At 42.0% G+C, this 27,617-nt stretch overlaps 2 protein-coding genes across 3 annotated transcripts in view; one reads left to right on the forward strand and one right to left on the reverse strand.

Moving 5' to 3' along the window:
* The window catches only part of pamr1b (peptidase domain containing associated with muscle regeneration 1b), a 55,968-nt gene that overhangs the window by 16,852 nt on the left and 11,499 nt on the right, over window positions 1-27,617 (reverse strand). Inside the window, exon 1 of one of the 2 annotated variants that reach the window (XM_079684167.1) lies at window positions 5,369-5,562. The exons of the other annotated variant lie outside the window; for it this stretch is intronic. Within the exon in view, the coding sequence (XP_079540293.1) occupies window positions 5,369-5,522 (154 nt within the window). The 5' untranslated portion in view covers window positions 5,523-5,562. Of the gene's footprint in view, window positions 1-5,368; window positions 5,563-27,617 lie in introns of those variants that run through there. 2 annotated transcript variants of the gene reach the window in all.
* On the forward strand, window positions 22,720-25,018 carry fjx1 (four-jointed box kinase 1). Its single transcript, XM_079685791.1, has one exon. It carries the CDS (start codon window positions 23,077-23,079, stop codon window positions 24,358-24,360), a length of 1,284 nt encoding a protein of 427 aa, XP_079541917.1. The 5' UTR covers window positions 22,720-23,076; the 3' UTR covers window positions 24,361-25,018.

Genomic DNA, 27,617 nt, shown 5'->3' on the forward strand with positions numbered 1-27,617 from the left:
AACCACAACTATCAATGGCATGGGAATGGCACCATGCTGTAAGTCAAATGTATAAACATGCATTATGGCAATGACACAGCAAGTAATAAAATATGTTTTAACACAATCGCATCCTCCTCAGAACATTTCTGTAAAATGATTAATGAAAAACCAAAAAGTATAGCCAATGCTTCAACTTGTCTGGTAAATTCACTTATTCTTAACTGCACCAACCTAGACTCAAACTTGTAGTGTAAAATTGTAAGAAGTGACAAGTGGATGGAGATTCCTTTACATTTGGCGCTTTGGTCTAAAAGTAAAAGCAATAACAGATGATTTGGAATAAATATTTATTCAGGCTGCTAATGGCTCGAGTACAGAAGCCTGACTTGGAGTCCAGAAGTCCATCAAAACTCTGGTCTGCTTTTACTCATATGCATCGAAAAGCAGACGGAAGCAGCTTAATTTTCAACAACTACGACTTGTTATGGTTGCAATGTGACCCAAATTATGTAAGTCGGAAACTGAGAATTGTCAAACAAGAGAAGATTGATTAAAGCCATTATTGGCTGTGCTGGCCAATTTTTCTTTCTTGTCTTAAGCTACCTTACAAGTAATGAACAGGGGATGATTACAGAGTTTAAAAGGTGTGATGCCTTTCACATGGGGATTAAGAGGTTTGACACTTTTGCCTCTCCTTATGGGACAGCTTCTCCTGCTTTGGTCTGTGTGCTGGCCTGGGACTGTGAAAGCTGATTTATAGGACATAAACTCGAAAGGGTCAAAAGGCTTTATGAGCTGGCCTGTTAATGTCATCACTGCTGTGTGTCTTGTCCTTAGAGCTGTGACATCCTGTGGTTGGATCTGCCTTCTCAGCATACTTAGGGAATAGACAATACAGTTGATCTTAATGTTTTTATTTATGTCTTTATGTTTATGGGACTAGATCTGTGACGTGACATTTATGAAATATTTTGTTTCCAGATTCTCTCAAGTTGTTCTCCTTATAAAACACTCTTTATTGAGATAAATAAACACGTTCAGCAGTGTTTTCAGTCTTTATTCACTGCAACAGATTCAGTTTGCTGACCTCCAGCTCTGTTGATAAGGCTGTTGTGTTTTTCTCTGGAGCATGAGTCCAAGGTTTTTCCCCTCTAGTGCTTGATTCAGGCTGGAATGCATCTATTTTTCCGGAAGGCTATCCCCTCTCCTTAATAAGTGTTTACTGATTCTCAACACAGCAGATCGTTTTTACATAACTCTGCTTTCGCTTGCCCCCCTACAATTTGTATTCATACGTTTCAGCGATAAGCTTACTGCCTCGTGAAAACACAAATGCGAAGGCTTCCAGGTCAACACCTGCAGGTAACTACAGACTGGACAGTAACAATTTCATGTGGGTTTTAACAGGAAGAAAGGTCTGACCAGGTGTTGAAGTGCACGTGCTCAGGGGCAAGCAGACAAGCCAGTAGGTGCAACCATTAATACATGCATGAGCTGTCCTTCAGTGTTTGGGCTTAAGGCCTATCAAGCCTTTATTATTTGAAAACGTGTTAAATAATGGCATCAACATAACTCCGTTTATCATTATGTTCCCCCGGGGCCTGTAATTTAACCCAGGACTGTGGTTGTGCCGTGTGTCCCCAGCTAATGTGTATTTAATCACAAACTGGAAGTGTTGACAAGTTTCAGAGAGGTGCTGTAGAAATCCATCCGATTACAAAGTTTGCTTCCTTATTGTGCCTTGTGGCTTTATAGCATATCTAAGTGTTTTGGTATATGTAAACGTGCTAGTTTTGTGAGATCACACAGTAGCTATGCACAAATGACAATAAAAGCCTTGAATCCTTGTTTTTCCCTCAGGCGTGCAGCTGAGTCTGCACATTTTTGTGTGGGTTGTTTGACTTTTCTGTTATGTAAGAATTGTATTGTGTTGGCTCTTGTGTATTCTTAAACATGCATGTAAAAAAGCCTTCGTAATGAAAACAGCCGAAACACGAGAATCATAACAGACACCCCGTTGACTAGTGGAAAACTCAGTGTGTCACAAAGCACTCCCACACAATCAGAAGCTCTACAGGCCCAGGTTGTAAGCCATCATGTCTCAGCTGCTAAACTTTGATGTGGATCCAGACGATGACATCATTATTACCGGGGGCGGGGATGTGGTCACGGAAATGTGCGCAAATCATGTGACCCTGCGTCTGACTTTACTGCCCTGCTGGCCCAGTAACCTGTTAGGAGCCAAAGGAAACCCTGACTTCTGCCAACAACAAACTCAAATGTCCACATTCCTGATCTTTTTTTTTTTTTTTACCATAAAAGGTTTTATGTTGAAATATAAAGCTCACAGATGCACATAATGTTGCACAACCCCTGAAAAAGCAGCATTACTGATTATTTGATACACTCAAAATATGCTGCAGGTGCTGAATTTGACCTTACAACTGACACAAAAGCCTGCATCAGCTCGGAAATAGTGCCATCATTTCCTGGAAGCAACTTCCCCTGTACTCAGCTAATAATAAAACTAATAATAAAACCCAAGGTCAGTATTTGCTGTAATTTTACATCAGCATCGACTTTGGCCCAGCTCACATTCACAGCCAAGTGCTGCCTCCCGAGTTTAAGATATTTTATAATCGAGATTTAGCTTGATATAAAAACTGCTTTCTGTCAGTTACCGTTTAAATTAGTAATCGTCTCTAGGTTCTCTTTTTCTTGCTCAGAAAATGTATCTTATCAGTCTGAGTCTCGTCTTGCTACACACCACTATCAGCTAAGCTATGTTTAGCTTTAACAAGGCTGAAGAGGACAATGTGGAAATGGTTTGAGCAGGGCACTTTAAAATCGGTTCAACATGCTTATTAAACGCTGCACAATGCTGTGACTGTGTCGCCTACAGTATGTTGGACATGTAGTATTCTGCTATTTCACTTTGGAAAGTATGCTTATTAGCTTCCTTGGTAAATAAGAGGAGAGATTGATACTATTGTCTTAGGTGTGTCTATTTCGTAATCTACAAGAAGCTTTATACTTGCCATCAGCAGAAACTATACTTAACGTAGCAAAAAGACTTGAAACAGTGAAACAAATAGACTGGCTTTGAAGTGTGATACTGAAGGGATGAAACACCAATACATGAAAGATACATTTCTGCATTTCTATTTTATGATAGTTACTATTTCTTGCCTGGAAATAGGTGCATCCTTCTTTGTCCCAATTTCTTGGAGATGTCAGGGAGCTGAACTGTACACCTCAAAGAAATAATCCAGCATATACCATATTTACATTTCAGTTTTGTTGAAAATTAAACGCCTGATTAACATTTTCATGAAACCCTCACCTTCAAGCGCTACAAGGCGAGGGTTTCTTTTACATTTGGAGAGAGCCAAGTTCGCTGTATCCCTGTTTCCAGTCAATTGGAATTTAATCAAATATTCTTAATTTACATGAATTAAACTAAACTAATCTTAGTAAAAGTAGTAAATTACGAGAGTAGTATTAATCTTCTCATCGCAGTCTTGGCAAGAAAGAAAACATTTCATTTTTCCAAAATGCCTAACTATTGCTTTAATTTGATTCGGAAATAGAAGATAAAAATAACAAAAGATATGTCAGAAAAAGTTCCTTGTAAAGAGAAGATTTTACAGTATACATCCACTGAATACATTGTTTCCTTCTGACAATATGGTGGTTATCATACACTGATGTATCATGGAAAAATTGTTGTTTTTATAGCAGCTGCGAGTTCATGTGCTGTGCATGTGCTGTGCATGTATGTGCGAGTATATAATTCCTTTTGCTTACTGCCCACAGCAGCTGTCTGGCATTTTGAGGTTGCAGTGATTTTGCTATCATGGAACAGGGGAAACTCCCAGGGGAGCTTTGTGGGCCTTGCATATCCGAATGTAGCCCGATCCTAAGCACCGGTCCCATTGGTCATCCTATAGATTTGCTTTAAATAAACTTTCCTCCACTCGGAAACAACAAACCCAATGAAACATCCTCTCACCATTACCCACTTTGGTAAATTGGTGTGAACACAGACACCAATATATAGGACAAATAGGAGTCTGATATGTGCACATTTGTTTTCAGTATTCAACTTTTCAACTTGATATGAACTCTAGAGTCTGATATGAAACACTATTTTTCCAAACACTCAGTGCGAGGCTATGTTTTTCTTCTTGTAACTATATTCTGTGCCAAGTTTTCATTTTCTCTCATTTTTATATTTGCTAGGCCTTGTCATTTTTCTCTACAACAGCCTGCCCAGTAGCCCTGACAACTATGCAATGGACTAAACACACTTTAGGGAAATGTGTGAAAAAAGCAGGACACCTCAGGATTCAGGTGGGTGGAGGAAAATGCCTCAGTACACATAAACACGGGCACACCTGAAAAGACATGTTCAAAAGGCAGGGTTTGTATGTAAACACCTTAGCTTTGCTTAAAGAAAAAGAAACTAAGAAACATCTGTCATCAGCTGATAATGCAGGATTAGGAAACAAGCCTTGCTAGAAAGTGACAACAACATAATTGTGCAAATCTACCAGAGAAAACCTTCTTAGTCACTGTAACCTAACACAGATGTGTTCAGCCAAGCCCTTTGCCACATTCACCAACATTACAAATTGAAGGTTTTAATTTACTGCCTACTAAGCGCGCAACAAGGAATTAGACAAAGACAGAGGTTTGGTTAGGAGTCTTGGGGACGCTGTATGGTATACACATTACCACAGCCAGCGTGATTGACTCAAACGTGACTCATGTCTTCCTGCTGCAGTTGAAATGGTCAGCCTGGGTAAACAGGCAGGGATAATCTGAGTCTCAAGGAGAGCACACTTTAGGAGTTAAAGCAAAGCTCCCGTACAAAAGAGAACGATTGCCAAGATTCAACACCCCTATTAGAACGGCAACTGCCTCACTTTACGTCAAGGAATGTGTGGCTACATCCAACTGTGGCTTCTTTTATTTCAGAACACAAAAGCAATCTTGCTTTCATTTCAAACAACAATTAACCGCGATGAGTAGAAACGAGTATGGAAATGACAGAGACCCTTTTTTTCTTCTTCTGGTAATGGGACAATAAACAAACATACAACAGGACAAGAAAAATAGTTGTAAGGTCAAAGATTGCACAAACTTGTCAGTGTTGTTTTTCTTTGCAGCCCCTTTAAAAAGCTGGATTTCACATCACTGTCTCTCCGTTGCTCTTCTTTTACAATCCTGACTGAGAGCTGATGTGCTCTTAAAGGCTAGAAGGGAAGACGGGATGGAGAGAGTTGCTGATGCCGGCTTTTTGAGAACAAAGAACACAAACTGAGAGGCCGTGCCAAATATAAACGCAGGGAGAAGAGAAGTGAAGGTAAAGCCGGTCTCTTACCGTAGGGCCAAGCTGTCCCTTGGGGCAAGGAGATGGAGAGGAAGATGAGGAGGAACCAGCCCTCCTTCCAAGAGATAACGGTGCCGGTCCAGGGGGCAGTGCTGGTGCCCCCATGGGTTTGCCCCAGCTGCAGTCCCCGTCCTGCAGACAGCATGCTGCAGCTTGGAACTCTGTTTACTTTCTGAACTCAGCTGACATCACCTTCTCTTGGCCCTTCTGTCCTTCCCTCCCCCTCCCTCCATTTCTCCCTCCCTTTATTTTTCTCTCGGTTTCTCTCTCTTACTTCTCTTTGGCTTCAGGTTACAGCCCAGCCTCGCAAGGAGTTCCACTTGCACTGGTCTCTCAAAAACTCCCCGAGCTCCACTCAGAGGAAGACGTCACTGCTCTTGAATAAATGCAGACCCAACCATTTAATGCACAACTCATTATGGTTTCACAAACGACACACAAACACACACACACGAGGGAAAAACACAACAGCCAGTTTATGTTCTACATTGGCAAGACCAATTATATAATTTAAGATGGTTCACTTCTTTTGTGTTCATGTCTAAACAATCTGGATGTCATTGTAATTCAAGTTCACACCAGCTGTGTTTTCCAGCAAGGTGTCTGGTAAAGCAATAGCATTCAGTCAATCCAAGGTAGTAAATCCAACAACACATTTGTAACTTTAAAGGAATATTATGTTATTTGGCGAAATATGCGTATTGTTTTCAACAAAGTCAGGTGAATAGGTTGATGTCACTCTGTAGGCTAAGTATAAATCTACAGTCAGTAGACCTTAACTTAGAATAAAGACTGTTAATGGGAGACCTGGCAGCACCTAGAAATCTCAACTATAAGCGCGATATATTATCTCTATTTTTTAATATGTCTGAAAAAAAATCAACATGTTGAGATTTTACTTATGGTTATATGGCAGACTATTTCTAGGATGGGGCTAAGTAAAGGTAAGCCTTTGGACAGAGAGAGACTGGCTGTTTTCCCTTTAAACAACAGAACAGGCTTAAACAATAGAATAGTAGCCAGTGAAAACACACTTTCCTGTTTGTATGATCTCCTGGGTGTGTTTTATTTCAGCTCTGTCCACTGGCACTCCATGCTGCATGGAAGAGCTAACAGGGAAAACAGATCAAACGACTCGGAGCCAGAGAATCAAATACCAGAGCAGTTTCCTAAAACAGCAGGATTTAGACCAGAGATGGAAGACCTGAGCAGTGGTCTGTGTATGGTATGGACATTGAAACACAGAATGAAATCAAGACCGTTCATACAAATAAAAAGGGAATGAAGACATGGGGAACGTGAGGGAGAAAAGAGACAGGCAAAAAGGAAAACCAAGAAAGAAAGGGGGGGAAGGAAATATTGTCTGCTCTTTATATCCCCCCTTCACTACCTCTCTACTGTTTGTCCAGATGCTTAAGGGTTTATTATGTGAAACCCAAGGCTTTTGGGTTAATGTGGACACCGGTTTCGTATTTTCACAGAGGCTACATCTGCGGTCTACGCTGTCAGCAGAATAGACTTCTGTATACAACTTTCTGTGGATTAAATACACAGCAATTGTGTTTAATATTCAGATTTATATATTCTAAGCTTAAACACAAAATTACAATAAATAGAGGTGACTGAGATCAAATATAACTGTGTTTTGTTTGGTGCTTTTATGGGATTTTCTTTGAATGTTTTTGTTTCCCTAGATTGCAAGTTTACAACAACTACAGTATGAGTCATGGAGGTGAATACAACATCTAGAAAGCTAAGTGCACTGTCCTGTGAAACCATATATCTCCAAAATCTCAACTTGACATGAGCTAAGAAACACAGCTTTCTTAGCTTATCGTTTGAGCTTTTGAATGGTTTATTTAGCTTAAGAAGTGGAGACATAAAAGGAATACCTACAGGGCTTTAACACCAACATGCAATAAGTGAATCCAATGTGATTGAGTCATAGATGGGAGTTATACGTTAGGACACTGATAATGCTACAGTAGAAGAGATAAGCAAAAGAGAAAATTACTTTTAGACCTTTTGAAGTCATTTATATAATCCTATATAGCCATAACATGAGTGGTGCTTTCTATTTTGCTCTCTGCCCAGAACACACTATATCTTGTTATACAGTTGGTCTTAATTCTCTAGTCCACATTGAATCTTTTTTGCAATATATTGACTGTCATATACTGTTTTAATTTTAACACAACAGGTTTACATTTATTAAATGTATTCCAAGTATTTCAGTCAAGCAGAGTTTGGAATCTTGTTTAGTTAAAGTTAAAGTTTTGCTCCTTTTTAAAATCTGAAAATAATTGTGGTTTGTATTAATTTAATCAAACTTTACAGCTTTCTCAAGTCAATTGAGACAGGGTTGGAGGCTAATGTTGTCCTGATGAACGATAATGTGTTCACTGTCTAATGAGCATCTGACAGACTGGAATGAGCGCTGACTACAACTGAGCGCATCTTCTAATGCAACAGAGGAAAAGCTAGTTTGCAGTAAGGTGTTAGCAGTTGTTGGTCATCAGATTTGGGTGATGTGTTAGCCAAAAACCGGTGTACAATGCTTCATAGATTAAAATAAAAGTGTATCTGTTGCGTTGGCCTTGCCAATGTTTAGTGAAACACATTTGAATACTTGTAGGGGCGGAGATCTACTATCCATTAAACACTCTTTTTGTTAGTATCTGCTTTGCCCACTTGACTCTAGGAGTCCACCTTGGCAGACAAACAGAACCCTGCTGATACCTTCATTCATCATGAGTTTAATAAAGATATATTCTGAAGGAAAACATTTTCTCATGACCCTCGGATCACGCTCATCCTAGGCTGCATTACAGAAGCTTCTAAGTTGGCACCACAGTGACTGTAGTTGGTCAAAGAGAATGGGCCCCCTGCCCACGGCTCACAATCAAATCTCATTACCAAGTATATAAAGGAAATGGTGCAGTGGGGGTAAAAAAGATGACCTAGGAGCTATTACACTTAATGAGATCCACTCACTGTGGACTACACATTCTTTACAGGTTCAGAGACTATCAAATAAGTACAGTTATACACATTGTCTGATTATTATTATTAATAGCTTTTACTTCTTTGTTTCCTAGAGTTCATACAGGGTCAGACTAAATGAAGGTGTCCTGACTTTGGAGCCATGCAGGTTTAAAATGAAATAATCTAGCCATGGCATGGCATTCTTCCTATTTCCATGGTTACAAAGTGGACACACTGCAAACACAAGAGACGTTTTTTTCCTAACTGTTAACAGGTCTCGCTCTATCATGGCACAACCTGCAATCTCCATTAAATGTGGTGGATGGAAACTAGGGCTCGGTTTTCATAGGTTAGACAAATGTGTGCAGCTTTAGAGCAAAGCGACCCAGCAAAGTGCCATGACAAAGTGCAGGTTAAAAAGGTAATAGCGCAGGACCACGGCCAACTACACAACAAATACACTCTCATTTATGTGTTGTGCTCTAGAAGGAATGCTCTACTTATGAAGACAGCTTGTTTTTACAGTTATTGTGAGGTGAGCTACTGTGCATACTACTAATTATCTGCTAAGAGTAGCAGGGCTCTGTCTTCCTTCTACCTACAGAAATCTCAAATCCATCTCACCTTCAGCAATCCCTGCCTCCATTACCTGCAAGATGTCTGTCTCCCCCCCCCACTTTCTGAAAACCCATCTGAACTTATGGACTATTATAACAGCACCCTCTCCTTCTGTCTCAATGAACTGGCCCCCACAAAAACTAAAAATGTGTCTTTCATACACTCCGCCCCCTGGTATACCCCCGAACTCCGCCCGAACTCCGCCAAATGAAATCAAGGAAACGTCAACTTGAACGCCAACACAAGAAAACCACACTAACAGTCCATCTTCAAATCTACAAAGACTATCTCCAGCAGTACAGTAATGCACTCAAAGCAGCCCGGTCTAATTACTACTCACAACTCATTCAATCTGGCTCCGGCAACCCCAAGCATCTCTTCTCCACCATCAGCAAACTCCTCAAACCCTGTGACAACGCCACCTCGTCCTTCACCACCGAACAGTGCAACTCCTTCCTCTCGTTTTTCCAAACCAAAATCAGCAACATTTACAGCAATCTGACACCCTCATCAGCACCCCCCACCTCCCCTCCTGGCTTCCCTCCTTCACCTCATAGCCCCTGTCCCACTTTTCCCCTGTGACCCCCATGCAACTGTCCCACTTCATGACAGGAATTAACTCCACCTGCACTCTTGACCCAATGCCCTCCAAATATGTTAAAGGGAGCCTCCCTGCCATCTCCCAACTCATCGCCACCATCATTAACTCCTCCCTCAGATCTGGATCAGTTCCCCACTCTCTCAAACTGGCTGCTGTCACATCCATTCTCAAAAGACCTGGACTCACACCTGACATCATGTCCAACTTCCGGCTCATCTCAAATCTCCCCTTTCTGTCAAAAATACTTGAACGAGTCATTGCCTCACAACTTAAATCCCGCCTCAGCTCCAATGACCTCTTTGAGCCATTTCAATCCGGTTTCCGATCAAAACACAGCACAGAAACAGCTCTTCTGAAAATCACAAACGACCTCCTCCTCTCCTCTGACTCCGGCAACCTGAACATCCTCATCCTCCTCGACCTCACCGCAGCATTCGACACCATCAACCACACCATCCTGCTGTCCCTCCTCGAATCATCACTCAACATCACCGACACTGCACTCTCCTGGCTGAAATCCTACCTTACCGACAGACATCAGTTTATCAACATCAACAACTGCACCTCCTCCACTGCTCCTCTGTCCCAAGGTGTCCCCCAGGGTTCGGTGCTTGGCCCCCTCCTCTTCATCCTTTACATGCTCCCCTTTGGCAAAATAATTAGTGGCCACAACCTTCAATTTCACTGCTACGCCGATGACATCCAACTTTATATCTCAACAAAAACCATCACCCCCACAACACACTCCACTCTCACCAACTGTCTCTCAGAAATAAAAGCATGAATGCAAACTAACTATCTCCAACTGAACAGTGCCAAATCAGACCTCATCATCATCAGCCCCCCATCCCGTATCAAAGACATCCAGAATTTAAACTTCACCATTGACAGCCACACTCTATCTACCCCTGTCACATCCGCAACCTCGGAGCCATTTTCGACAGTCAGCCACCAAATTCAACCACCACATCAATCACATCACCAGGACTGCCTTTTTCCACCTCAAAAACATTGCCCGTCTCCGCCCATCACTCTCCTCCTCTGCTGCTGAAACCCTTATTCATGCATTCATCACTTCACGACTCGACTAGTGCAATAGCATCCTCTATGGCATACCATCCAACCTCCTCAATAAACTCCAACATATCCAGAACTCTGCTGCCCGCCTCCTCACCCACACCCGCTCCCGAGACCACATCACTCCCATCCTCCAGAACCTCCACTGGCTCCCCGTCCGTCAAAGAATCCACTACAAAGTCCTCCACAACCAGCCCCCCCCTACCTCACAGACCTGCTGCACCACCACACCCCTTCCCGCTGCCTCCGCTCATCAGAAGCCAACCTCCTATCCATCCCCACCCGCACCAATCACCGGACCTGGGGGGACAGAGCCTTCTCCGTCGCTGCCCCCTCCCTCTGGAACTCACTCTCACAACCCATCAGAGACTGCACTAACCTCACCACCTTCAAAAAACTCACAAAAACTCACCTCTTCAATCTGGCTTTTAATGTGTGATTGTTTTTGTATTATTTGACTTTAACTTTAACGATATATTTATTTGTTGTTCCTTTCTTCTCTTTTCTTTTCTCTTCACTATTATCTGTAAAGCGTCTTTGAGCACCTGTAAAAGCGCTAACAAATTAAATCTATTATTATTATTATTATTATTACCTCACCAGTCTGTATCCGCTATCACATAAATTCAGCTAAAGTGGTGGAAGGAACAAAAGTAGGTGATGACACGTTGTTAAAAAAGAGAAAATGAGGCCAAAATAGCCTGTATTACCGGAAGAAGATATACAGTACATCTATGAAAGTGTTTTGTGATACGTGCTGAACTTACTGACCCTGTTCACATGAAACCCATTACCCTGCATGCTTATAATCGTCATTTTGACATTTCATATACGCCTATAGGTGAATCATATTAGATTAAGTTGGATGCAGTGCCTTAAGCATTACATTTCACATCAATGCAGATACTTCAAAGCACTCTCAGTATCTGAAATGCAAACTAAATGTAAGTTATCTTGCCAGAAACATATAACATAGTTTTGGCTCAGATGTACCCACTCTTCGATTTTAAGTCACACTCCAAATACTCCCTGCCTGGCTTGTATTTGCCTCATTCTTTAAGTCAGGTCAAAATACATTTACTTTGTATGAAGCTCTGAATCTGTCCTCCAGAGTATCCACCCTGTAAAACTATGCAGCTATAGCTGGCTGGGCTGGAACGGACAAAGACTTGGATTTCACATCCTATTACACACTTTAAATCCATCTGCGGGAGATCGAAACAGCAGGGAACAACATTAAAGTAAAGACCATAATACAGACCTTAAGGGTTTCTATAGATAGGATCCTCGAGATATGGTCCACATAATGAGCATACATGCATGTGTTAGCATTTGCAAACCATAGCAAACATCATTACACACATATTTCTTTGAACTTTAACTGATTTAAAAGCTTGAAGTGATATTCTCTTTTTAAATAATTGAATACAGAATATGTTTCAATTGGCTCTCATTTTCTTTCGATAGTGTGAATGGGATTTGTCTGAGAATACTCTTACGCCATCATCCAAATGGCTCTCAAGATCATAAATCTCGTCTAGCGTATCCAACTTTATAGGCAGGCTATAGACTACAGCTGTGGGTCTTAAACATTGAAGCATAGCTACCAAACTCTAAAAATGAAATTATTAAAGGGGAAAGAACGTCTGTAGCCGGTAGCTTGCTGGAAGCTTCCGTATTAACTGCTTACCAAGCTTTTTACTTGAAACGTGGATAAAGAAAAGTCACTCTTATAATGGGAACCAAAGACGGGGACAGAGAGGGAAAATATGTTGTGCAGGAGGAAAGGAGGAGACTTTCCATCTGCTCTGGGCTCTAACAAGAAGTCATGAGATCTCTGACATGAGACACAGCGCCCTGCGGACCTGCCTCTGCTTGTGTTTACTTGGCAATTGCATTTCCTTCCCTTGATCCTTGTCTGTCGTTAAGTGACCCTTGTTGTGTCATTGCTACTAAAGAATAGCCACACGGGCAATGAACCAGACAACTGTCTCACAAGGGAGAGTTTGTTTTGGTGCACCATGGAAACAAGGTTTTCTGTTTTGGACATCTTTTTTTGTATCCCCTTCCTGTCCCCGTATGCGGTGGAACACCAAGGCTGGGCCACTGTGTTGGAAATAATTTGATCAGAGAGATATAGGGGAGGTGGGAGAAAGAATCAAAAAAGTTGTGCTGAGTGAGGTCAGTGTTAGCGACCAGAATTGGAACCGCTAAGCTACTTTAATGCGGAAAACAGCCACTTAAAGCCTGTTAACAGAAGCCCAATATTTTTACAGCACATCACATCAGCGCTCCAGTTCTCCTACTTCTCTCCAACATCGCTGCGATCAAAGCTCTCTGTGTGTTTTGTTATTCGTTTCTTTGGCTATAGCTCTTTAGGAGCCTTCACACTGGAGTCAGTGATCTCAAAATGTTGTCTGACAGATGTTGAATTTCATGAGAGGAATAGCAGGAGGAGTTCACCGTTTTACAGATCTGAGCCCCTTAATGAGGCCTTGTGTGGAAAACAAACAGGAGAGAGATCACGCTCTCTGTGCAGGATGTAGGGTGTGGATTTTGGAGCTCTGCCCTCTCGATACTTGATCTGTTGTGCGTATTTATAGTTACATTCATTTTGGACTTTATGGGAGGGTTTGTTGCTCTGCAGCCATCACCATAATAACTGTGCATCCAGGGGGGCATCCTTTACTGACATGCAACATATTAGGCCTGACCACAGAGCATGCTTTAGTGTGATTAAATGGGGAATGATGGAGGGACAAAAAGCCAAACATTGAGATCATGTAAAGTATATAAATAATAACAGGTTATTAGTAACTGGAACTGAATTGTAATTACTTAAATCACTAATATACGAGTCATTCATTTTTTTGTTTAACTGAGGTAGCACAATCATTTCCTGATTCCCTAAAATAAGTGTATGTCCTGCATCACCATGACAATGATGAACTCAAATACAATGTTGTTAGTCCAACATAGACAGTAAAGTTACATGTTGGTTTTGGTAGCTGGGTCCATGTGATAATGTTCCGATAATTATAGAGTTCAGAAATAAAGATGGTCAAATAATTATATGAAAGCCCACATTTTATTCTGTACATATATTGATAACTTAAATTAAGCAATTAAAGCACATTTTTTACCGATTGGCTTTTCAATTAATCAGACCTGTGTTCAGTGTGTTTATGGTATTCATCTTCATTTTCCAGATTAATCCATTTTATTTTCTTATTTTTGTAGTAATATTTGTGTTCAAGGGCTAATACATTGAGTTTACCAGCATACAATAACAATACAATGCAGTACAATGTGCAACAGACACATTCACAGTCAGTTTCTGTTTTTGTAGCACATCGTTTTTGCTCCTCCTCCCTCATTACTGTCTTTTCAGAACTATGTCACAAGGGGCCAAGTTTTAGCACAAACAGCAGACTACATAAAACAGATAAAATACAGAGCTCTTTAAGCAGATGTTCTATAAGAGAGAACAGCAGCCTCTTGTGGCCAAACAAGGAAATGCACACAGGCTTCGGAAAGTTGCCAAATATCGTAACCACACAGTACACCATAGCAATGCATAAGTCATGTCTCAGTAAACAGGAGGGGTAAGACACCCACAATCTCTTGGGAAAGGGACGATTTGCTTGTGGTAGAGAAGGAAAGTCTGGCAAATGTAGGGACACTATGCAAAGCAGTGTGTATTAAATAAGTGTAAACCAAAAACGACACATTTGAAAAAGTCTTATTGTTGAATTCAACAACATCATATTTAGATTGGTGCATTAGGAAATCAGAACTGTGTGTGTGTTTGTGTGTGTGTGTGTGTGTGTGTGTGTGTGTGTGTGTGTGTGTGTGTGTGTGTGTGTGTGTGTGTGTGTGTGTGTGTGTGTGTGTGTGTGTGTGTGTGTGTGTGTGTGTGTGTGTGTGTGTGTGTGTGTGTGTGTGTGTGTGTGTGTGTGTGTGTGTGTGTGTTATGTAGAACAGAGAGATTTGAAAGCTCTTAGCAAATTCAGAAAAAAACTATCAAAACATTACTGGCTCTCTACTTTTACATTTTTGGGTTTGCATTCCATGATGTTGAAAGACCTGGACTTAATAAGCTGAATGCCAGGATCAGGATCACTTGTCTGGGATAGATCCTTAAGTGACACACCCATGAATGTTAGATTAAAAAAGCTGATCTTGATTCAAAACATGCAGTTCAAATTGACTTACGTAATTTTGTAAGAAACAGAACCAGATTCTTAAGTAACTGATAAATCCTTCTGATAGCTGAGGAAGTGTTCATGTCTCTAATAAATGTAGCCTTACAGAAATCTTACATCATGTCCTGCTCATACTGATGTCTAATCTCAGATAACGTGGGAAGCTAAAGACAGAAACCGCTCTAGTACGTAGCCTCGACTATGGTGTAACTGTGGAGACATTCACCTTTAGAAGGACATTAACTCAAGTACTATTTAGTACTATTTTGGAGTGTTTCTAGTTTATGCTACTTAATGCTTTCACTAAAATATAAAAGGCAAATATTTAACATTTAACTTGACTATGTTTGAATGTATTTACTTTACAAACTGCATTTTCAATAACAAATATAAACAACTCATACAATCCGACACCATGATTAAAACATAAAAGCGTTATTAATTATAATCCAACTGGAGAACATTATTCTGAAGTGTACTTTTCTTCATAAATACTTTTAGTTTTATTTTGTTATGCTATGCTTATATACTTACTTACGATGTATTTGACTAGGCGTTGTGGTGCATACATAAAAGTAAAACAACAATTAAAACACAGATAGAGAACTAAAACAAATATCAAAATATAGTCAAATGTAAATATAACAGTATTTACATTGCAATGGAATAAAAATATGGAATACAAAAAAATCGGCAGTAATAATAAGAAAAGAAAATAGATATTGTTGTACATTGTGTGCATTAATGTATAGAATCTATGATGTGGCTGAGGTAAAGTGTCAGTGGGGGGGGGGCGTACCTTATTAATGAGGCCGGTAGCGGAGGGGAAGAAACAGTTCAGGTGGCGAGAGGTTTTGGTCCTGATGGAGCGCAGCCTCCTGCCAGAGGGGAGGGGGTGAACAGTTTGTGTCCAGGGTGGGAGGGGTCAGCCACTATCTTCCCTGCCCGCCTCAGGGTCCTGGAGGCGTGCAGCACTATGTTGTATTGCTACTTTTACTCGAGTGTAAGATCTATGTACAAATGTTCTTGGCGAGTTAATGTAAAAAATTGCCACAACTCCCTCTAAACATGACCATTTCAGATGGGATGCATGTTTCCCCTTCAAAATCCTGCATACTGAATCATGAAATCTGGTGTAAGCTAGAGTTTCAAAAGTTCATATTTTAAACGAGTGGGAGTGTTTAGAGAGAAGGCATGCTGTTGTTGGTCCTTAACATCTACTCCCTCTAGAGGGAGTCAGATCCTACAAATCCATGATACTGTACTGTATATCTGTCAAGGAAGATATGAGGTGCATCTAAAGTAGACCTTGAAGACACATAAGTACGTCTGATGTGAAAGAGATTACATGTATTTTATCTTGTGGAGGCCATTCACAAAAGGTGCAGATCAAGATGAGAAGCAAAAAAAGCCCTGTACCGCGGCATATCACTTTCTACCATTTCACATGAAGTACATCAATTCGTGCCCACTTCCATCTGTTATGGAATATATTGATTTGCCATTGCGGGCAGCAACGTGAAATCAAGATGTCCACAGCGAGCCTCTCAGTGGGAGAGGAATGTAAGTACTAGGTACCGGACTGGAACGGGGCTTCACAGCTCATCACTCTGATCTCATTTTATTATTTATATTCTCGTGAGGGTTGGCTTTTTGATCAATTTTCGACTCCATTCTTTTATCAGCAACGAGCCACTGCCACTTGGTTAAATTATTCAATTGGGTCTGCTTTGTTTTTAATAGCAGTGATTATTCTTGCTTGAACGGCATAATGTATGGGCTGACAGCTAACAGTGACACAAACCTGTCCCGAGGGACACAAATCTGGTGGCGGGTTTCTATATGCCACATTAGAGATTGCAGGCACCAGTGAAGCGTAGAGAAGTAACATACACTCAACATCAAGGCCTTTGTAGGAGAATCGTTCCACAAGGCCACAGCCATAAATGATCAAGCCTCCAGTCTATAGCTGACTTCCAGTGAAATAAAGCCGGGGCTAAATGGGCGGATAGTTTACTGTCTTCTCTTAAATTATGGAAAAGGCCCATCTCATACATACTTGTGCGGATTTTAGGCTCAGAAAGACAGGCAGGATTTTTTTTTTTCAACCTCGCACTAAAGGGAAATTAACAAAGATTAAAAGATAAGACAAAGGGGATTATTTGTGACTTAAACAAACTATGCCAAGAACGCAGAACGTTTTACAAAAATACGCAGTTACTTGAATGAAGTTTAACTTTATTTTATATTTTACACGATTAGGCTCACTCAAACAGTCTATTTTGCATGTGTGGTGAGAGACTGACAGAGTTCTGGGTACGATTTTCCTTACTTTTGTTTGACTTGCAGAGGGTACTTGGATTTCTTTTCCACGTGCCTTGTTTGTTTACCCATCCCCCACCAGGGTCCTGTCAACACCACTGGCCTCGTGAGAGGAAGAGGTCAACATGCCACGGGGGTCATTCTTCTGTCAGGGATTCTGGCCTTTTCCTTTTGTTTACCCACCAACACCATTATTGTGACTATGGTGAAGCTGGAAAAAGAGAGTGCAACTCAGAGGTAGACATCTTAACTTAAAATAGAATGCTGTCAGGTGCTGAAATGTTTCTATGTCAAGGTGTTAATTAAGGTCCAATGAGCTAGAAGGGTATGTCAAGCTATTCTTTTTTTAACCAATGTCCAGCTTGCATCTAATCACAATTTAATTAAACACTGAAACTTACGATTTTAGTCAACTGGGGCTTGTTTAGTGCCCAAATTGGTGATTACATATTAATACAGCACTGCTTTAATCTGAATGTATACTCTACATTTAGCCATTTGAAACAACGACTTAACACTAGCAACAACAAAACAGAAGACCTCAATTAAATGTAGCCTAGTAGTTAACACCACAGTATCTTGGCATGGAGCTGAAATAATTGCTTATGTGGGGTTTCTGTTTAAACAAATCAAGCTGATATGCATGAGTCTACACATGTGATCAAACGAATTTGAGTGAATTCCCTCCACTCTCAATACGCAGAGAAAGCTACATGTTTTTCATTAGTGGTTGCTTAAACTGGTTTGAAATCTGTAGGGGGCGGGGAGGAGTTGAGAAAGACTCAAACATAACCACAAATCTCCTCCCAACAGAACACTCATTTCAAATGTTATATGATGAGAGCCAGCACTTGCCCTGTTCAGCCATTAAACTTGAAGCTGCTAAATGTTTCACTGAAACGTTAGGAGGACATTCAACCACCGGCTCTAATCCTAACTGACCGTGTGACCCCCTTGCAAAAGCTGGAGCGATACCATATCCCACAGCACACTTCATGTGAAAATAAAATAAATAAAAATACACAAAGGCTTTGAATGTCATGACTTTCTTAATAATGACCACATGTTTTTAAGCTCTCCCTTTAGCCAATTTAAAGGCAAACCTCGCCACAAAGAACTGAGCATGCTTGAGTCAATAAGCCAGTTAGCAGAAAAGAAAGTAGAAAGAATTCAATTCTTGATTTATTTAGTAGGGGATTTGGCGTGGCAGGTCAGGAGGTGTAATCCAGGAGATTGGACAGTGATTCTTTAATCGAGTAGCTCGACAGTACATCTCCTTCCTCCCCTCCCTGATTTTGCTCTTGTAAGAGGGTCTCCCTTGTGTAGCATTGCATATCAATAGCCCACTCCTCTGCTGGTTCAACCACCCTCCCTTCTAGACTTCTGCTGCATGGAAACAGATGGAGATGGGGAATACAGTACTTCAATAAACTAAATATACTGCTTTTCCTCCACAGCTGAGAGAGCATGCAGCATTCATTAATAAATGTGTTTTTTATTAGCGAATAGAAACCAACCCAGTCTTTGATAAAGAAATGTGAAGATGTGTATCAGGAAATTGGCACAGGCATGCTAGGGAAACCACGGTGACTGGTGGAAAAGGGCAGTGGGTCTAAATGGTGCGGTGGATCTCTGGAACTAGAAACAGCGCTGTTTGATTCTGCCGGCAGATCGTTTCTGCTCTCCGCCTCTGAGATCCTCTAGATAAAGCCAAGAGGGCGACTGCTGTTGCTTATTAAAACAGCATCATCCAAGAAACACCATAGTGGAAAATTAAAGTGCGCAACCTCTTATATTCAATGCCAGCAACATCTGCCTGATAAAAGAAGCCAAATAATAGAAGTGAGCTGACTAGAAAGGTCCTTTTTGTGCAATTTCTGCACTATCCCAAAGCGTTACTTGGGATAAGTGCTGACGAAATTGTGTCTCTGTCACTGTTGGATAAAAGAAATGTCTTATCTGTCTCCAGAGAATTTATTGTAATACGTACGTATATCCTCCACTGCAAGTTTGCCGTACCGTGATGGTAGCGTTCTGAGCAGAAAGAAGAATTCTGGGCTTGTTGAACAGATGGCTATATCTCAGTTTCTGGATTGAGAGCAGGTATTGTAAGTTTAGTGTGCATCCATGCACGCTCCTAGAATACTAAATCAAATGATCATACTTCCTTTTCATTATCTGCTCCACACTAAACATATGAGTACACGCTTGTCCAAAAGAACACACGTTCTTGCCGATATCTTCATCAGGAGATGATGAATTCATCCCCCGCCCTGTCCCCGAATCCCTGAGCGTGAGTAATTGTCAGGCCCTGTGAAATAATCGTAGCTTTCAACGCTAATGGAAGCCCTGCACATTCATTATTCAGTCCAGGAAACAGAGTGCTGCAAAGTGTCAAGGGACCTATGAGTTATTGCTCAGCGTGAACTAACCTTAGACTACGAGGGAAGGGACAGAGGCACACTGCACTTTCTTCTCCTATGTCCACCATCATTTTATGTCTCCTTTGCGTCCCACTGTCCATCTGCAAAGGGGGGCGAGCACCACGCAGAAAACCCGAGATTCTATCACAGCTGTGGCGTGGCCAGACGGGCCGGTGATGGGTGTACTGTGACACTGTGGACAGAATGACAGACGGTCAGGCCTCTCTTATGTCACTGCATTCGTTTGACTGGTGACCAGCCATGACTGGTGGAGTAAGGCTTTCCCAACGTTAATGCCCTCCTGGGACTGCAGTGGGATTTACGAGGAAAAAGGAGGGAGGAATGCGTCAGGAGTAGTGGGGGCTAAGAGATTTTTCTGACCTGCAGATAACACATGGCAAGAAACAGATAGGTTTGATATGTGAACATGCCCCAACTTGTGCCCGAGGGGGAAAGGGACACCTAGATTTGTGCTGCCGCAGACAGAGCCAGTAAATACAGTCACTCCACACTCCTAAAAAGCAACACACATCAGACAGAATTCCAGCAATGCACTTAAGCCTTCTTCATTTCCTATGTCTGGACCTTGAAAGTCTTGCCGTTACTCAGCTCTAAAGTAAAACTGAAGGGAAACAAGCAATTGTAGAGGAAGTAGGGTTTCATGTCAGGACTACAAAACAAGTTGAGAGATAACAAGCCAAAGTGATGTGTAGTATACATTCATCTTACAATACATCCTTTTTATATCCATCTATACTTGTATGCCTTCAGTAAGCCTGTTTAGTAACTCTTACTATCGGTACTTCTGGGACACAAACAGAGTGTGCAATTTGCAAACGGCTAATTCGTTTTAAACAGCTCTTAACTCAGATGGTGAAACCCCACCTCCACAAGGACACACTGTTTTGTCTACCATGTTAGAAAAACATGCCCAGCCATGCACCACTACACGTTTTTTGAGATTCTAGGACTTGTAAATGGTTCTCTACTCATGCTCAACCCGGGGATTGCGGTTCCCTCTGCACGGCCACTGCTGTCAATCTGCCTTGTAGAATCAAACACAGGCTGGGAATAGAATACATTATTCTGCTGATGGAAAGAAAGAGAAAAAACCAACTTGGCTAAGCAGAAGCGAAGGCTGCATGAGCAATATGACCACATCGGAATAATTTCAACTGACTATCTACGAGAAGTTGTTTCCATCTCTATTCCTGCTTGTTAATAGATATAAAAAGATACACCAGAGTGCGAGGGGTTATGTTTAGTTCATTATATCTTCCTTCAGACTAAATAAATAACCTGAATATGACCGTGAACGCTCCCGGCGTTTGAAGCATACTTTAGCCAACCTCTAGTTTACTGGGTGTAATTGAGAATTCTTGTCTGTGGCTGTCTTTATGACTGAGGCAATTTAGCATGCCAGCTTGTTGCTATAATTATGACCCAATTAATTTGATTAGCAAACTAAGGTTCAAGATGGAGTGTGAAAACATGAATTGAATGGCGAAGGGTTGGGGAGATGCTAATGAGGAATTAGTTAATGAGGGAGATGTGTATAAAGGAATTTGTGTGCCTGGGTGTTACTAACAGCTTTGGACGAAGATGAAACCAGCAGGAGTTGAATTCATTGTGCTCTGGGTTTTTGAGGAAAAAATGACAACTCACTTACTGTAGCAGCTGAAAGGATGAAGATTTTTAAGAATACAAAACAGGTCAAGTCCTAAACCTTATAAAAATAATGTTTTTGTCTGATTTGTCTATGTCATGAGCGAGCAAACTCCATATGCAGCTGAATATCTGCTATTGACAATAACAGTACGGTTTTTATTATCCATTAGTATAATTGTTCTTTCTGTACATTTTTTTTCTACAGTTGTGGTTACTGTGTGGTTCTGCACCTCTTCAATAAGTAATTTGTCTAAAAAAGACAAAACACACTATAACAATGTAAATGATTAATTTCAATGATAGCATTGTATATTTGTTTAAGCTTCCTATAGATATCATTTGTTTGCCCATGATTATCATATTGTGAAAATAAAAGGAATTGAGGAAAATGTCTTCGCACCAATAGGTTTAAATGACAATGCAACTTTTAGAAACGCACTTAAATGATGAGTGATATCTTCAATGTGTGTGTTCAATTATTTGAAATGTCTCAAAATGTTCTTTCAGCCTAAGGAAAATATGATGTAGAATCGGAAGCTATTGGTTTATACAATGATGTCTGTGAGTCTTGCAAAAGTCACTTTTTTTTGGCTCCCTGCTCAGCGCTTCGTTTTAAAAGAAACAACACTGTAATAAAAGTGCTGACAATTACATTTGAGGGTCCTTACGATAAACGGATAAAGTGACGAATCACATTAAATATTTGGTTGCTTTGATTTCCATTCAATGAGGTTTAAAACTCAGAGGCACCCTTTCTCAGCCCTTTGCTGCTGCTATCTTCACTTCTTGAATTGTTTCAGGAGATTTTTGCCTTGAGCCAAGTTATCAGCAGAGTCATGAGCAGCTGGATACATGTCAGATGACTAACTTGAGCTAGTCTGGAACAGGACATGACTTGTCTGTATTTTTCTGATCATAGTTTTGTGTCATTGTTCTAAAACTGAGGTGTAAAAAGAACGGTGACTCTTGCACTTTAGCCCCATAGTTATACTTTCATTTAAAATCCAATATAATGTGTGCACAGAGCCAAAAATAATAACATATATGGTGCTGATGCTAGGCTAAGTGCTTTTTTTGATACATAATGACCTCATGGTGATCAAAAAAAAAAAAGAAAGATGTGAATGTTTGGTCTGGCATCTATCCCTGCTTGCCTTTGCCTCATTCAACTTGGTGCACAGGCACAAAATATAATTTGATTAAAATGGTGACATTATTTCCAAAGTACTTCTGCCCCAGGTATCAATTATCATAATGGCTGCCTTTGCCAATACCAAACAATCCTCTCACATCACATTTACACACACAGCGCGGTGCACTTGCTCCGCTCCTCTCTGAACCCTCCTTCCCACGATCCGCCCACCATCTCGGGACTGGAGTCACGTGTCTCACCGCCTAGTGTCTCTCTGAGAGCCGACACCACCACAAAACGAACTCACCCAGTGCAGAGAGAAAGGGAGGAAGAGAGAGGGAGAGGTGCACACTGACAGAAAGCACCTACAACGCCAGTGGGTTATAATGGAGAGCGTTCAATAAAGGATATCCGCTGTGGTGAGCCGGAGTGCTACGTTTCCCCGCAGAGGAGGGATGTGACAAGGCATCTGCCCAGGACGGGAGATGAGATTCACTCTGTTTCGGAGACCCTGTTCTTCCTGTGATCTCAAACAATCTGCCTGTGAGCCGCCGGGCTTGAGGGGTGTACGGGACACTGGGCGCTCGGTGGATTGAAGAAAATTCGTTATTTCTGTCCTATTCGAACCTAACCGGAGTTCTGTGGGTCTCGGAAGGGTGGTCTTCGCCATGAGGGCTGTTTCTGCAAACTTGTTCGCTCTTCTTTTCCTGTGCGCCCTTGCGAGTGTTTTCTACGTCTGGAGCGCACTGGAGAACCGTTTGGAGCGACACAAACGCGGGTTCTCTGCTCCGGGCGCAGGGTCTTTTCACCAGGGTCTCCCAGCTGACCTCTCGGCCAAAACTTTCCGGGCATTGTTAACTGTCCCAGCGGCACAAAGACCGCACTTAGGGGGCAGACTCGAGGCTCGCAACCTCACTGATCAAACTGCCTCTGCAGGAAATCGAGATTACCATGTGAATGGGGATAACAAGAGGTCAGCGCTGCGGGAGGGCCCGGTAAAGTTAGGCTCCCCGGTGGAGGATGGGATATTTTGGAGTGAATGGCTGGAGGATCTTCTCCCCGCGGGCTTCTCGGAGGAATATGCCCTGTCTTGGCGAGAGAGAGCCAGGACATATCGGATAGTGAAGCTGGAGCCAGGATGCGGCAGGATATCTAACCAGCTTGCCACTTTCGCAGATGGGACCAAAGCGTGTGTGCGCTACGGGATAAACGCGGATCAGGTGCAAGGGGAAACTTTGACGTATTATCTTGCCAGCTTGCTAGGCATCACAAACCTGCCTCCCCTCGTACTGTCCCAGGTGAACAGTGACAGTGAACAGTGGGCGGCTGTGAGGACGCGGATAGGTGGTTTACTGTGGAGTGATCGGGCCGTGGTGTCCCTCACCGAGTGGGTCTCCAACCTGACCGGGGTGGTCACACCTGCGCCGCTCAGACAGGAGAGCAGCGGGCTGCATCCTGTGCTAGGCGAGCTCCAGAACAAGACCACGGCGGAGCTGCTGGAGCTCATGCAGTGGAGCGACCTGATCATATTCGACTACCTGACGGCAAACTTCGACAGACTCGTCAGCAATCTGTTCAGCCTGCAGTGGGATTCGCGCGTAATGGAGAGGGACACCAACAACCTCCTGAAAACACCCCGCGGCGACCTTGTGTTCATAGACAATGAGGCCGGACTCGTGCACGGCTTTCGGGTGTTGAACATGTGGGAGAAATACCACAGTACAGTACTGAGCTCAGTGTGTGTGTTCAGAAAAAGGACCATGCAGCGCGTGGCGGAGCTGCACAGGCGCAGAGACGCCAGGAAGAGGCTGCGGGAGCTCTACAGAGACAGCGAGCCTTTGTCCCAGGAATTAGGGTTTCTCTCGGACGAGCACGCTGGTGTGCTCCAGGACAGGATAGACAGAATATACAAACACATTTTGCATTGCAAAGCCAAGTACAGCCAGCTGTGAACATTCAGCAGGCTGGATGGATTTGCTGTCTGCAGAGTATAATGAGCTCTACAAAGGCACCTGGCACATCTGTGCTAAACTGATGTCTAATATCATTACACAAAACTGTTTAGAATATCCAGCTGAACTACCTCTTGTGAATAGAATGTGTTGCCTACTTTATAAATAAGTACATTTGACAGAATTCCCCCTGCTGAGTTTTCCACTGTATGCCCCACAGAGAGGGATGATTAAGGCCAGTCTTTCCTGTCTTACTTTGCCCACTGAGGCTCACCTTAATGGGATTAAATGTTATATTTCTGACTAGGGTATAATAACGCAGCCCCTCAAGTGTTTTTGGATTCTTGCCTTGTGTTCAACAATCCTAATGATACACTCCTAAAGCCTTAACATAAGCTGACTCTTGAATACTGTATTTCTGTTGACATCTGGATAGCTTTTTATAGAGAATTGTTTGCACATTACAAAGTCATAGCAGCACCTGCACTCCTGTAATTATGTTTGGATTGCATATTCAGCCTTAAAATCACATCATACCCATTGTACATGTTGTAAGTACTTTGTAAATATTGTCTGCAATTTGATGCTCCACTAATTTAACATGCATTGTAACATTCCAAAAATATTGTGTCATTTTGATAAATACACTTTAATTTAATTCAACTGTTGTCAGACTATGTATTCAGTATGCCGTTAGTGCTTAACTGCCTTATTAGAGTGCATCAAATATTAACCTAGTCCGCCTCTGTACCTCCTGCCTCTGTACTTGCCCATTACAGTGCTCTCATTGTGCTTCAGAAATATATTTTACTGGCACACATTTCCCCAGGAGCCATTCTGTCAGCCAATAGCACGCCAAATCAGGGATCTGTAATCCCTTTTATAATCTCACCCGGAATGATAAAGTGAAGGAGACAACTGACATCATTTGACATCCTTTGAAAGGGGTTTAACTGTTCCCTAACTATATTGTAACATTTTGCTTCTCCCAACCAGAAGAAAGAATATGTGTCATTCTTGTAATACAAACATTCAAGCCAAGGCTGGTTTATTGGTTCAATGTGTTTCGCTGAAAAGTGCGAAAATTCCCTTTGTGGGTGTATGTGCTGTGAGAGACCAGACCCACAATTAATGAGCACTCCGCTCTCAGAGGAGAGCTTGTTTACAGTTTTTCAAAGGTTGAATTTGTAACTGTGAAAGGTATTCAACAGAAAAATGTATAGGTATATATTATGACTGCATGGAGGTTGGCTCCAGTATCCTGCCTTGTGCTTTCACTTTGCATAACCACATCTTTCTTTAATTCAACCCTTTTGGAAGCATGCTCTCCTTATTAGTTCCACTATGGGCGCAGCTCTGTGTCTGATTCCTGGTTCTAGACTTACGAGCACATCAGAGGGAAAGTCAATGATGAAACTTTTGAAGGCCTAATTCTTTCCAGCCTCTCACTGTTATGCACCTCATCTGGTTTCTTTTACAACTTTCTTTATGTATGGCCAACTTCAGGGCACACCACTCCTGTTAGTAGGCTAGCGCCACAGAGAGGGAAAGTGCATCTGGTTCAAAAAGTGGCTTGATTTGTACTCGCACTTCATTTCATGGCTTACAGCACGTGTGGCAGTATCAGTGAATTATGTTTCTCCCTGCTAGGTCACTGCAAGTGGCAGAGAGGCAGCAGAGGTTTAGGCAGGTGTAACTGGAGGCTTTTTACAGACGAACTGCCTGCTGCAGCTCTAATAGGGACTTGGGGATCAATATGTGCAGTGACTGTTGGATAGGAGAAAGCAGGTCATGTTAATGTGCCGGCAGTAGGGTTAGTATGTGAACATGTGTGTTACAGGAGTGGGGGGGCTGGTGCTGCAGCTGGGCATCATGCTCTAAGCATGTCTGTTAATTCCAAAGGCTGGAAAGAGATTTACGACAGGCTGCTGCATGCACCAGGGATTAAACACAATGCTGAACTGAGGTATGCAGGTCCAAACACTTGCTTCTTTTCCTGTCTCGTACGATCTGCCTCATCTCCCCCCACACATTCATTTTCACTGGTCACATCACTGTCAACTTCATTTGTTAGCTAAATGGAAGATGAAAGTTTATTTTTCCTAATTAGGTTTTTTTTTGGGTATCCCTTTGCACTAGAAAGTCATTTTTTTGAGCATGCCAGCTGTAATCACACTAATGGGGGATATCAAAGAGGCTGTTGAATCACCCTTTTAACTGTTCACATATGTTCCTCCCTTACTCTCTCCGCCTGGCTTATTTCAGATCACCATACAAACTCCTTCAAGTCCCCCAAATGTTTAACCCAGAGGCAACAAAATGTTCATGCACAAAACGTTGTGACATTGACTAATGAGTGCAGTGTGTCTTATAGCTCGTGGCATCAGCACAGTAGGTTATTATGCAGTACATGGCAGTTAGTTATGCCCTTGTATATGCCAGTGTTGTGTGGTTTCTTCCAGATGTGCTTGTTTTCTGTGTCAGGAGGCTGGTTGAACTAGAGGCTCAGGCAGTCATACTAGCCAGGGGCCCACAGCAGGCCCCAGCACAGAGACCCCAGGTACTCAAGCAGATCTTTTTCTTTGTGCACATTGCAAACATTCCAGAGGAGCTGAGGGAGGATCATCTCCATGGACACACAAACGCACAGACACTTCTCAGACAGGAGGGTGGAAGGAGACCCAGCTGAGTACATAAACCGTTTAAAGTTGGCTGAGATCCTATTTCATATTTTTGTTAAATGAGGATAAATTCAGGCTTATCAGTTGGTCATATTAAAAAAAAACATATGTTTTTATTTTACACGTGTTTTTTGATGCCATTGTTTCAACTAATTTTACAATTGTGATTGGGGAGCGTTAAAGGTGGGGTAGGTAATTTTGGAGAAACCAGCTCGAGTGCGCTAGAATTTGAAAATACACAACCGGAGAAAATCTGCCACTTCCTTACAGAGCCCCTCCTCCAACATGACCAATGAGGGCACGAGATACGTTTGTGCACAGATGGAAGGCTGACAGGCAGATAGGCCATCCAGTTATTTTAGCCGGGCCGGCTAAAATGATTGGTCGTGCTTTTTACAGTACTACGGCGTCCACAGATGACATTTTTTTATGGATTTTTTGTCAAAGCACTTCAGATATTCATTGCTATCGGGATGTTAGGAGCATTCCATGGAATATAACAAAAAGTGTATCTCGAGCTGGTTTCTCAAACTTACCTACCCCACATTTAAAGGTTTCGACGTAAGGTCACCAAAT

Source organism: Notothenia rossii (genome assembly GCF_949606895.1).
Source record: "Notothenia rossii genome assembly, chromosome: 5".
In the NCBI taxonomy this organism is placed as follows: Eukaryota; Metazoa; Chordata; class Actinopteri; order Perciformes; family Nototheniidae; genus Notothenia; species Notothenia rossii.

Excerpts from the sequence above, each read along its gene's own strand:
- fjx1 (XM_079685791.1), top strand. The coding sequence starts at position 23,077 with ATGAGGGCTGTTTCTGCAAACTTGTTCGCTCTTCTTTTCCTGTGCGCC.